Genomic DNA, 13,421 nt, shown 5'->3' on the forward strand with positions numbered 1-13,421 from the left:
AATACAAAATATGAGTCATTCTATAGCCTTTCAAAAAGTTTTATTAGATTTCAAAAAAGTCAGTTATTTTTTGTGTGAGAGTGCTTTTTTGCTCCAAAATAAAAATTCATGTTTTCTCGTATATTTGACAAGTAAAAATTTGGGTTAAATATAGATTAAAATCAGTTTTTATTTCTGAAATCCCATGATTTGTTAAAAATTTATTTAAAAAATATATTATTATTAAACATTCTAAGTCGTTTTAATCGAAACGATTTTTTTTTTGAATTATGACATTGTTGCAGCAAATGAGCGATATATAGATTCACCAAAAAAAATATCACTAAAAGCAAATGTTTTTGCCAATACAAGTATAATGATTGTGGTATTTTTTAATCGATTTTTTACTTCACATAAAAAACCTCTACATATTTACAAAAAAAGATAATAACAAAAACTCGTTACACATTTTTAAATAAATATAAATCAACATTATTTACTACATGTGTGTAGAATGAGCCGAACAAAAAAATAAAAAGATACAACAATTTAAAAAACGATTAAATCGTTTGTTTATAAATTCTAAAACACATACTCGCTCCCTAGATTCAGGCAGAAAATCAAATGATTTATGTTTATTTGACAATATAAATCAGACAAAACAAGAAAAAAGCGGTCTCAAAAGCAATCAAAATAAAATAAAGAGAGATTTCCCTTTTTTGGTCGTTTGCAGCATGTTCAAATATTTCAAAAGCGTTTCAAGCGAAATCACATAATTTAACTTTGTGGTGATTTTTTGTATTTTTATACACATTTTTATTTATTTTTTTCACCATGAGTTTTAACAAAAGAAATAAAGTAATAATATTGGATTATAAAAATTAACAATACATTTAGTCTGATGAAAAATGTAAGCAATTTTATAATAGAAAAAAGGATTTTCTTGTACAATGACATTATAAATGATGTTTGAATTCGAGTTCAGTTAGACGACATGTATTTATAACTTAAAAAGAGTTACACATTGCTAAAATGCTGGACAATAATAAATATTAAAATAAGAATAAAAAAAGAAAAATTTAGGAAATATAAATAATCAATTTATAAATAGGGAGGAAATAATTTTCAGCAAGCCATCGGATCTTACCCGTTTGAAATTTTTTGAAACTTGGTAGACAGGTTCTTTGTTTCCTATAAAATTGTCAGTTGTTCAAAAATGTTTAATTCGCTTTGGTATGTCTTTTATGGTAGAGAAATTCATCTCTAATGTAGATCCACTAAGAAGGAATTTTAAAAAAATTTAAAGTTTAGGGGGTCAAAACGGGTAAAATCGCTAACCTTATATCTTCTAAACTAACTAACATTTAAAATTAATCTGTATCTACTTGAAAAATTAGTAGACAGGTGTTAGTACTTTCTTGAAATTTTAATATTTTAGGGGAGAAAATGGGTAAAAACTGTATTTTGGTACTTTTTTGCAACCCTTTGTAACTCTAAAACTAAACAATGTAGAAATAAATTTCAATTCGTATTTTTTAGTTTTTAAAAAATAACAAATATAAGTTTCATACCTTTTCAAAATTCAAACAATTATGGGCCCACACATTTTATTTATTTTTGGTACTTTTTTATAAAATGTGTTCCTCTATAAATTGAGATAGACCTATAAATGTTATTTGTCATTTGCCACTGTTTAGTACCAATCACTCATGACGTATGATTTTTTAAATTCAAACAAAATTAATTATTACTCATACGTACAGTTTGCATTTTGCCACCAGTCCACATTGGGAGATTTGAAAAAAAAAAGTGGAAATAAATCTGTTACTTCTAAACGAATAGACTGATATTAATAAAATTTCCCATCGCTATAGAGGAGGTGTTGATAAGTTTGGGCTTATAACACCAAGGCAGGGCCGAGCCACAATGCTCCAAACTTGAGCACCTCGGGTATATCAAAAATTAAAAATGATGCCAAATTTGTTTGCGATCCGATCTGAAAGATTTATATATATATATTGAATCTACTAGACGAGATTTACAAAAAATATTGCTTTACCCATATATATCTATATCTCTTATAGTTTATGAGTTATTCGCATTTGAAAAGTTAAATTTTATTTTATTTACCCACCTTGGTCTGGTTTTTTGCTAATTACGGATCCAATTATCTCCCGATTTTCTTTAAATATAATTTTTTGAATTAACAAGACATGTTTTAATAATATTTAGAAAGAATTGTTTAAAGTCTTTATTGAGTCAAAAGTTATGTGCATTCAAACTTAAAAAAATAAAAAAGTTTTTTCGCATTTTTTTGAATTTTAAATTATACAGAAAATAAGAAAAAGGTAACTAGTGTATTTATATTTTTCTGAAAATATTATGAAATTTCGGAAAATATTATAAAAGCAAAATAGTAACAAAATTCGTATTATTGCGTCGTCCAGAGACTTCCAAAGTAGACCTATTTTTTATATAAATTTCATCTTTAGACAAGATTTTCTCAAAACGCATAGCCGCTTTCAAAAAATTAAGACCTGTTTTGTATGTCCGAATATGTTCTTCAATATTGTGCAAAAGGATTTCATAGCCCCAAGCTTGGTGCCTTCAATAAATCAAAAAATCCCAATTTTGCGATTTTTGAAAGTTTTTCGGGAATTGTGGGATATTCATTAACAATTCTCAAATATCTATTTCACTTTTGGTTTTGGATCAAAATTTTCTATATAAGAGTAAAATTTCATTAAAAACGATTCATAAACAAAACTTTTATTGCATTTCAAAAATTTAAATTTTCCAAAAATATCAGCTATAACTTTTTACTCCCATATTTTTGAAAAAAGTCTTGTATAATTTTTTTTAATTCTTAAAACTTTTGTATATTTTTGAAAAGAGCACATAATTTCCTACACGTTGATATATAATTTGTATATCTTTTCACTGTGTATATCTTTGTGGTGAAGCAAATTTACATTTGGCGATTTATGATTTGTTTAACTATTATTTGACTTGTAAAAGATTAGATATACATACATACATGTTATATATCAAAGTGTAGGAAATTGTGTTTTCTTTTCCAAAAATTTATAAAATTTTAAAAAATTCATACTAGATTTTTCCAAAATGAAGGAAATGAATAAATTTCACTGATTTTTGGAAAATTAAAATTTTTAAAATGCAATAAAATTGTCGTACAATTATTTTTGATCAAATTGCATATTGCACAGTCGGGATAAAATTTGACGTGGGCGTAGACTAAGAGCATTCGAGTGGCTCAAAGTAGGTTACTTTTGACATGAAAAATTTTTAAACACGTGAGATTTTTTTTGTTGCCCTTCCCATTGCAGAAATTTTTATATTTTTGAAAAGCGCTCGGATAGGTCTTTCAATTTATCTCTTTTAATATTCGAGTTATAGGCATTTAAAGATTTAAATTTTATAATTTTGTCATCCTTGTTCCGCTTTTTTAAAAATATAGGTCGTACTTTTGAATCGAATGTACTCGAATTTTTTTGTTAGTTAGACATCTAAATTATCATTAATATACAAAAGCTTACAGAGCAATATCAATTATGGATCCAAAAATAAATAATTTCCAATATAAAAATTCAAAAAATAGTTGATAAAGCGAAAATTTAACTTAAACATTTTTATTAAAAAAAAAACTTTATTTAAGAACTTAAAACAATTTTATGTTTTAATCTAAGTTATCTTTACGGAAAAGATTTTGGTATAAAAAATATGTAATATTTTTAGAATATATCGCCCCTACCCAAATTCACCTACTTTTTATCAAAATTTCAACTTTGGGCCACCTTTTAGCCGTGTGTTCCCTACCAAGTTTTCTTGCGGAAGTTGCTTCCATAAGTGACTTCCAGAAGCTTTTGTCGTGTAAACACGTATTAGAAATCGACTTCCAAAAGTCATGGCTTGCAGAATTTACTTGCAGCAATTAGGTGGAAACACGTGTTTGTTGCTTGCTGGAAGAAACTTGAACGACCTGCTTTGAACTGCAAGTATTTTGAAGACTTGCAGAAGAAGTCGGGTAAACGGTTTGTGGTATTCTCTTAGTTTCTGTTTTTTTTTTTTTTGAAGAGTCTGTTGGAGGTATAGCGAATTAAAGATAAAATGTATTCAAAATCATCATTAAATATTCTCAGGAAATTTTTCAGCTACATAGAATCTTCGGTCTGCAATTCTTCAAGTGATGTATTTTGGAAACTTAAATATATACGCCCAATTTCTCACCTAAACACTTCTTTTTGTATCTGTTTCTTTAATTTGATAACATAGTATGCTGCAATTTTTATATTGTCATTCGTAAATAAGGCAAACTCGTCTGCAATTTATTGCAGCTAGTTCGTCTTAATAACTTCCAGAAACTACTTCTGGAAGCAGACTTCCGCAAATTCTGGTTTGAGTGGAAAAACTTCAGCAAATACTTGCAGAAGTTCTTCCGCAAGTGACTTGCTAGTGGTCACACGGCTTTTGACAAAAATGTTCTCCGTAACATTTTGCATAAAGTTGCTGAATACATTGTATACCTAAAATGTTCTTTAAAATAAAATTTTTAATAAATGTGAAATTAACCCTTAGCTCTCTTTTGTTGTGTCTTATTTCTGAATTTCTGGTTGAATTTTCCATTTTGGTGCATTCAGGGACTTATAGTAAAATTTCACGGACAATATTTTTGCGGAACATTTTAACCCCTTAAATCCCTGCTGTAATGGTGTTTTTTGCTCATTTTTAAAAGAAGGACAAAAAAGACCCATGCCTTATGGATTTAGAGGGTTAACATATTCTACAAAAATATTCTCCGTAACATTTTACATAAATTTGCTGAATACATTTTATACCTAAAATGTAAGGATCGCATGGTTTCTTATGACGATTAACAATAAGAATGTGCCAGAGTTGGGAAACTTTAACCCCCCCTCAAATGAAATTCAGATGTAAACGTTCAAAACGCCGATACACGTGTCTCTTTTTTTTGTCTCCTCTATCAAAATTTATTGGTCGGACCTCGTAATTTTTTTTGGTGTTGTATAGTGTTATCTATTGAGTTTCTAAAACTAAAATTTGTATCAAAATTTTAATAGGATTTCAAACTTAAAGAACAATTTGATCCTCAAGTATCTTATTTTTGTTTAGATAAGTTAATTTTTGGTCTTACAAACAAAATTTCAAGTCAATATCTGAATTAGATTTAAAAATATGAAACTATAAAACTCCGTCTTTCAAAAATAATGCACTTGTAACCTTGAGGCCGCTCTCTTAGTACTTAAAGTCCAAAACTTAAACTTAGCTACACCTCCTCTATAGTCGTTGGAAATTTTATTTGAAATCGAACTATCCGTCTAGAACATTTATTTCCACTTTTGTTCAATTTTCTTTATGTTCACAGTGCGTATGAGTATTAACTAATTATTTTGAATTTTAACAATCATACGCCATAGGCGCTTTTTTATAATGCTAATTAAATGACATTTTAGCAAAATTTTAAAATAACTCAGGAGCAAATTGTGAATAACAATTCTGATTACTAACTAAATTACTTTATAATGACTACTACTTACCACCTGCATTACCTAAAAGTAATTGAGTAATGATGGAAATTCAAACGAACAACATAACTATATTTTAATGTAATCACCTAGGTATTTAACAAGCCTCTGTTTTATTTTCTCTAACTTCCATTAGCAATAAAAAGTTAACATAAAGTTAGTACTAACTGTATGTCATAATTTTAGAAATTATGAATTAAAAATTTAACAAAAATATAACTTTGTGGTAGCAAAAATAATGTGATATGTTCCACTCAAATTGTTTAACATTAATACCTATAGTTTGTGCTAACTGTAAGTTAAGTTATTATTGTTAACAGGCCTATAAAACCATATTTTTACTTTCATTTTAATTTACATTAAACATAAATATTTTATTTCATTCAAAACCCAGAATCGTTTCTTTTAATTATACCCTTCACCTTCGTGAGAAGCTCATTCCCTTTGTAATTTCTACATTTTTCATTTCCGACCCTATAAAGTATATATATTCTGGATCCTAATAGATATCGGAGTCGATTAAGCCATGTCCGTCTGTCTGTCTGTTGAAATCAATTTTCTAAAGACCCCTGATATCTTCGGGATCCAAATCTTGAATAATTCTGTCAGACATGCTTTCGAGAAGTTTGCTATTTAAAATCAGCAAAATCGGTAAACAAATGGCTAAGATATGAAGAAAAAATCTGGACAACCTCGATTTTTGACCTATTTTGGATCTATATCTGGATTACTAAGTCATTAATATAGACAATATGGATATCTAATGATAGATATTTCAAAGACCTTTGCAACGCCGTATATAAGACCATAGTAAGTTGGACCTACAATGGATGAAAATCGGAAAAATATATTTTTTAATTCGAATTTTTTTTTAACAAAAAAAAAATTAAAAAACACAAAAACATTTTTTTAAAATTTAAAAAAAATTTTAAATTTAAAAAAAAAGAATTAAAATTTAAAAAAAAAATTCAAAAATTTAAAAAAAAAAAATTAAAAAATTTTAAAAAAAACAATAAAAAAAAATGTTGTTCACCTAAAAATATTTAAATTTTTTATTTTGAAGTATAATTTGGTGGTATAATTTGAAATAAGACAACGATCCCAAACACACCTCTGGATTAGTAAAGGAATGTCTTATTTATAATGTTCCTAAGCAATTAAATCGCCCAGCTGAGTCACCTGATCTCAACCCGATTGAGCATCTATGGAATCACTTGGAAAGAATGATTCGGCAGCACAATATATCGAGTAAAGATCAGCTAAAAGCCGTTATAATGGAAGAGTGGTATAAAATAGATTTCCTAACAACAACAAAGCTGGTCCATTCCATTCCATGCAATTGCTCAGAAAGCAGGACCTACCACATATTAAATGCAATTAATTTTAATATTGGGGTTCCTTGCCTTAAAACGGTCAACTGTACGGAGACTTTTTTGGTGATACTTTTAGTACAATTATTGAATTTATGTAAATTTTTATGTTTTTAATGAAAATGTTTGTATTTTTTTATATTGATTTCTAGTTTATACAATTTTTTATAAAATTAATTAAAAAAATGTTTAAATATGTATTGAAAACTGACCATAAATTGCTAGTTTATATTACAAGTACTTCTGTACGGAGACTTAATTGATTCAGTGTAGCTCTCTTACTTGTTTTTTGTTTTTTTTTCCATTTAATAAAACAATATTGGCTACATTTCTTTGAATCTGAAACAAAAATTTTCTATAATAGCATCAACATTTCAAGCATTTATTTAATTGATTTTAATTTGCAACAATATTGTTCCCGTGTAAAATATCTGCACAGTTTGTAAACATGTTACGCGTGCAACATATTTTCCTATTTAGAATTTAGCACACCAAACCGAAATTGAATTGTGGTTAATGTGGAGGAATAGATCAAGCACTGTGTCACATAACCAAACTCACAAATTATGTGAAATCCATAAGCACTCCTATATTCGTTGTGAGGGAATGAACATTAGGTTGGTCCTTATTTTGCAAATAAAATGCTCCACCTCTAAACGTTATACGATTTGGCTCAATCTTTCTTCATTTGGTTTTAGTTGACGTATAACAATTTGAGATCTTGGGACATACAAAAATCAAAAAATGGCAAAATTAGAGCCATGCTAATGCCAGCTGTGTAGTTTACAGTGCGTATGAGTGATATTTAATAATATAGGATTTCAATAATAAAACAGCAAAATTGGTTTATTTATTAACCACTAATTAATATGAAATTTTACCATAATTATGAAATAATATCGAATAGAAACTAAGCATTTTAAATCTGTTATTTGTTTTTAATAAAAGTTAAAACTTTTTATCAAATAAACATATAATTAAAATTTATTATTAAACTGTTGATACAAAATATTTAAATTACTATATTTTTCTTTTTTTTATTACTTAAACAAAACATTTCCTTTAACTCTTTTTATAAGTTGAAATTATTTTCTTAACTCACAATACACATTTTTCCCTTGCCTTTCCTTTAACAAATTGTTGCAAATTAAAAGTTTTTATCTGTTTTTATTTTTTCTTTGTTTGTTTTAAAAGCCACCAACTAACAAGAGTTTTACTTTTTACTTTTCATCAACGTTGCCGTTGTAACGCTGTAACAAGTGACCTTTACACCTAGATTTTTTTAGTATTTTTTTTTTGTGTTTTTCTGTGCATATTGTTTTAGTTGTATTTAGAACAACAATATCTGTGACACTTAAAAAAAATAATAATAAAAAGAATATGACTCGAACTAAAAGTAAAAGACATTGTTAAGTAAAGCAAATGTAGTGGGAAGTTGAAGAACTTGTTATATTTACCTTAGCGGAAATCACTTTTCATTGCAAACTACCTTGTAAACCTTGCATAACTTGAAACTGCTATATTTTGCTATAGTTTGCAACATATGCAAGGTTTGCAGGGTTAGTTTGCAACAAAGAGTGATTTCCTCTTCATTGCAAACTAGCCCTATAAACCTTTCATAAGTAGACAAGTTAGAACGGTATATTCGGCTTTTCCGAATCTTAAATACCCTCCACCTGCATACACATTTTTTTTAAGTTGATATATATGGAAGCTATAACCAATTATAGGCAGATCATCAGAGAATTATTTATAGCGATTTTGGTATTTATGGGGATTATTTATGACGAATTTCAACTTAATAGCGATATTTATAATATATTTGTGCTAATTTAAGTGATTTTCGGAAGTGAACTTTATATGGGGGCTATGGTCAATTATGGGCACAAAACTTATTGTTGTTAAATTTTGTATGGATACTGCAATTCTAAAGGCATTTATAGACTATAGAACCATATTTCGGGAAGAAATTTGTATGGGGGCTATGAGAAATCATGAACCGATTCTTATAATTTTCACTAGAGTTAGTCCTTTTATTTATAAAAATAACGTGTGTAAAGTTTTATGGTATTATCTGCAATATATTTACACAAATAACCAAAAATAGGTGAAAATTTTAAATTTTTTTAGGTTATCTCACATTTTTGTTCATAGCTCTGGTTCTACTAAACCGATTTTGCTGATTTTCTATACCAAACTGCTTAGAACAACAATAAACATATTTTTGGCAAGTCTACCAATTTTGTTTGCGTATTTTGGACGTGAGCGTGTTTTACAGAGACACACAGACGGACAGACAGACAGACAGACAGACAGACAGACAGACAGACAGACATACAGACAGACAGACAGACAGACAGACAGACAGACAGACAGACAGACAGACAGACAGACAGACAGACAGACAGACAGACAGACAGACAGACAGACAGACAGACAGACAGACAGACAGACAGACAGACAGACAGACAGACAGACAGACAGACAGACAGACAGACAGACAGACAGACAGACAGACAGACAGACAGACAGACAGACAGACAGACAGACAGACAGACAGACAGACAGACAGACAGACAGACAGACAGACAGACAGACAGACAGACAGACAGACAGACAGACAGACAGACAGACAGACAGACAGACAGACAGACAGACAGACAGACAGACAGACAGACAGACAGACAGACAGACAGACAGACAGACAGACAGACAGACAGACAGACAGACAGACAGACAGACAGACAGACAGACAGACAGACAGACAGACAGACAGACAGACAGACAGACAGACAGACAGACAGACAGACAGACAGACAGACAGACAGACAGACAGACAGACAGACAGACAGACAGACAGACAGACAGACAGACAGACAGACAGACAGACAGACAGACAGACAGACAGACAGACAGACAGACAGACAGACAGACAGACAGACAGACAGACAGACAGACAGACAGACAGACAGACAGACAGACAGACAGACAGACAGACAGACAGACAGACAGACAGACAGACAGACAGACAGACAGACAGACAGACAGACAGACAGACAGACAGACAGACAGACAGACAGACAGACAGACAGACAGACAGACAGACAGACAGACAGACAGACAGACAGACAGACAGACAGACAGACAGACAGACAGACAGACAGACAGACAGACAGACAGACAGACAGACAGACAGACAGACAGACAGACAGACAGACAGACAGACAGACAGACAGACAGACAGACAGACAGACAGACAGACAGACAGACAGACAGACAGACAGACAGACAGACAGACAGACAGACAGACAGACAGACAGACAGACAGACAGACAGACAGACAGACAGACAGACAGACAGACAGACAGACAGACAGACAGACAGACAGACAGACAGACAGACAGACAGACAGACAGACAGACAGACGGACATGGCTCAATCGACTTAGAATTTCATAAGGATCAAGAAAATATATACTTTGTTGGGTCTCAGATGAATATTTCTCAATATTACACACGGCATGACAAACATATATATACCCTCATTCACCACTTATGGTGGTGGAGGGTATAAAAATGCAATATTTTGCAAGCTTTGCAACATATCGAGCCCTTAGCGCCAAATTATCGTAAGCGACAGACAGACAGACAGACAGACAGACAGACAGACAGACAGACAGACAGACAGACGGACATGGCTCAATCGACTTAGAATTTCATAAGGATCAAGAAAATATATACTTTGTTGGGTCTCAGATGAATATTTCTCAATATTACACACGGCATGACAAACATATATATACCCTCATTCACCACTTATGGTGGTGGAGGGTATAAAAATGCAATATTTTGCAAGCTTTGCAACATATCGAGCCCTTAGCGCCAAATTATCGTAAGCGACATTTTCTATTTTTTTTTTTTATTGCAAAAATTAAAATTTTATGGACCGACTGATGTTTTAGCGCACTCAAAATATCAAAATTGTTAATAACTTCAAAATTATAAGGGGTAAGATTTTATCGTAAGTCAATGTTTACCTTTTAGAGTAAACGACACATAGTGGTATAGAAAAAAAAGAATGAAATAAATCCCAAACTTCTAAATGGTTAGATTGGTTTGAATGAAATTTCACATGCGAAAAGAAGAAGTGCTGTCGAATGTGGATCTCATGTGCGCACCAGGGGCGCGAACAAGGGCCCTCAAAGTAGGACACCTCGGGTATGTTACATTTTTAAAACGATCCTATTTCTTCGTTTGTGTTCCGATTTCAAAAAAATTACACATATAAAATTTTTTCATAGTAGTTATCAATTACCTCTTATAGCTTAGGAGATATTCGCATTTGAAAATTAAATTTTCAATATTTTTACCCAACCTACTCCAGTTTTTTGATAACAGTGTATTTAAATATTTTCCGATTTTCTCCAGTTTTCCTTCAATGGACTAACAACATATGTATGTGTCAAATAGAAAAAGAACTGTTTAAAAATAATGACTAAGTCCAAAGTTATATGCATTTGAATTTAAAAAATTTTAAAAAGCCGATTTTTCGCTAATTTTTTTTGGGAAAAAAGAACTGTTTTTCTTTTTAAGTTATCACAAAAAATGTCTAAGAGGATGTACAAGGAATTTATACTCTCTGAAAGCTAAGTTTTCATAAAATATTTTAAATTCAAAAAAAAAAAAATTTGTTACCGAAGGGACCAGGTCCATTCAAAAAACACATATTTTTTATGTAAAATTAAATTTTAGGGCAAAAATTCTCAAATCGCATATTCGATATCAAAATATAGTAACCGATTTTAGATGGCCCAATATGATTTTAATTATTTTGTAAAGGGTTCCGATAACTCCGACCCCGGTATGGATATTATAGCCAAAAAACTAAAAATTTCCATTTTTGGGATTCTTCATCACTTTTTTGGGAATTGCAGGATTACTGATAATAATTTTCAAAATTCGTTTTTATTTTTCCATTTTGAATAGAAAATTTTACATAACTGTGAAATTTCATTAAAAACTATTCATAAATAACAATTTTATTTCAATTCGAAAAATTTGTATATATGCAAAAATTCAATAAAAAACATTTTTTGTCATATTTTTCAATAAAGTATTCCATGAATTTTTAATTGTTAATAGTTATAAATATTTTTGAAAAATAGACAAATAGCTTGAACAAAATTATATTATATCGCATCATAACATTTTTAATTCTATGAATAAATTTCAAAATAATCGAAAAAACCTTCTCCTGTAAAATTTGTGTTTTGTCGCTTACGATAATTTGGCGCTAAGGGCTCGATATGTAAGGTTTACAAGGGTTGTTTGCAATGAAGACTAATTTCCCCTATTATAATAAGAATGAAGATTTTAGTGGGATTTCTATATTGGTTATACCTTTTCTTTTTATTTATGAATAAACCATAAATTCTTGCATTAATTTAGAACCTAAAAGAGGCATTTAATGGTACTTTTCCTTAATTCGAATGGTACTTTTTTTGGTTTCTCAAAATCAATGAACCATGCAAAATTAATTTTCTTATTCAAAACCAGTCTTAATTCTTTCTAAACAATTAACACAAGTTAATTTTAATTCCCTTTTTTCTATCAATCCTGTAGTTTGGAAAATATTTATATCTTATCATGATACAGAGAATCTTGCCTTAATAACTAACTATAAACCATTTTTTCTTTTTATTGCTTGTTTCTTTAAATGTTAAATGTGTAGTTATTTAATTCTGTTTTCATTTTATTTTCTTATTTTCCAGAGCTAAAGTCTTAGAATGCTCCGCCAAGGAGGACAGCAATGTCACAGAACTATTTAAAACCATGTTATCATTGTCTCGTTTCTTGCCAGTGGGTAGCAGTAATGAAGGTACCAGTGGTCTCAAAAGACGCTCATCGGCTTATGTTAGTGCATCATCAAGTAGAAGTGAGTATAATCTGCATATAAACTTAACAAACTATACTTAGTTGAAGGGAAAACTGTAGGTACTCTTTAAATTGTATTGTAATATAATTTATTTGTAAAATTTATTGTATTATTTGCAATAAAATTCTTTTAAATAACGTTTTTTTTTAACTAAAAGTTTTCAAAATTTGTAATCTTTAGCATAATAAATATAAATAAATTTTAGTTGTTGATAATTGCATCAGTTGAGAACGGTTGGGCTGATTTGGACAATTTCTTTTTTGAAATGTTCGTAATAGCCCAACTTTGGTTTTTATGGTAAGAAAATTTGACCACGCCCACTTTTTTCGGCAGCACCCATATGGTTAATTTTTTTTAATGTTTTTACTGAAAGAAAAATAGACCGCGCCTACTTTTACGCCCACTTTTTTTGATATACTATCTAAAATCGCAGAAAGAGTGGACCGATTTATCTTTTTTTTTAATTTTCGCATGATCAGATGCGTATTACAACATTAAAGCCAAATTTGAAACTGCGCACTGTGGTTCCAAATCAAAATCTAGGTGGACAAAATTATTTGGCGATCTTTTTATA

The 13,421-nt window shown here is 30.0% G+C and overlaps 1 protein-coding gene across 1 annotated transcript in view; it reads left to right on the plus strand.

Annotated features, from left to right (window-relative positions):
• Positions 1-13,421, plus strand: part of LOC135962320 (GTP-binding protein Di-Ras2) — a 149,517-nt gene that overhangs the window by 63,892 nt on the left and 72,204 nt on the right. The window contains exon 4 of the mRNA XM_065514180.1: positions 12,684-12,847. Coding sequence (XP_065370252.1) covers positions 12,684-12,847 — 164 coding nt within the window. The remainder of the gene's footprint in view (positions 1-12,683; positions 12,848-13,421) is intronic.

The sequence above is a fragment of the Calliphora vicina genome, chromosome 5, assembly GCF_958450345.1.
Source record: "Calliphora vicina chromosome 5, idCalVici1.1, whole genome shotgun sequence".
Lineage (NCBI taxonomy): Eukaryota > Metazoa > Arthropoda > Insecta > Diptera > Calliphoridae > Calliphora > Calliphora vicina.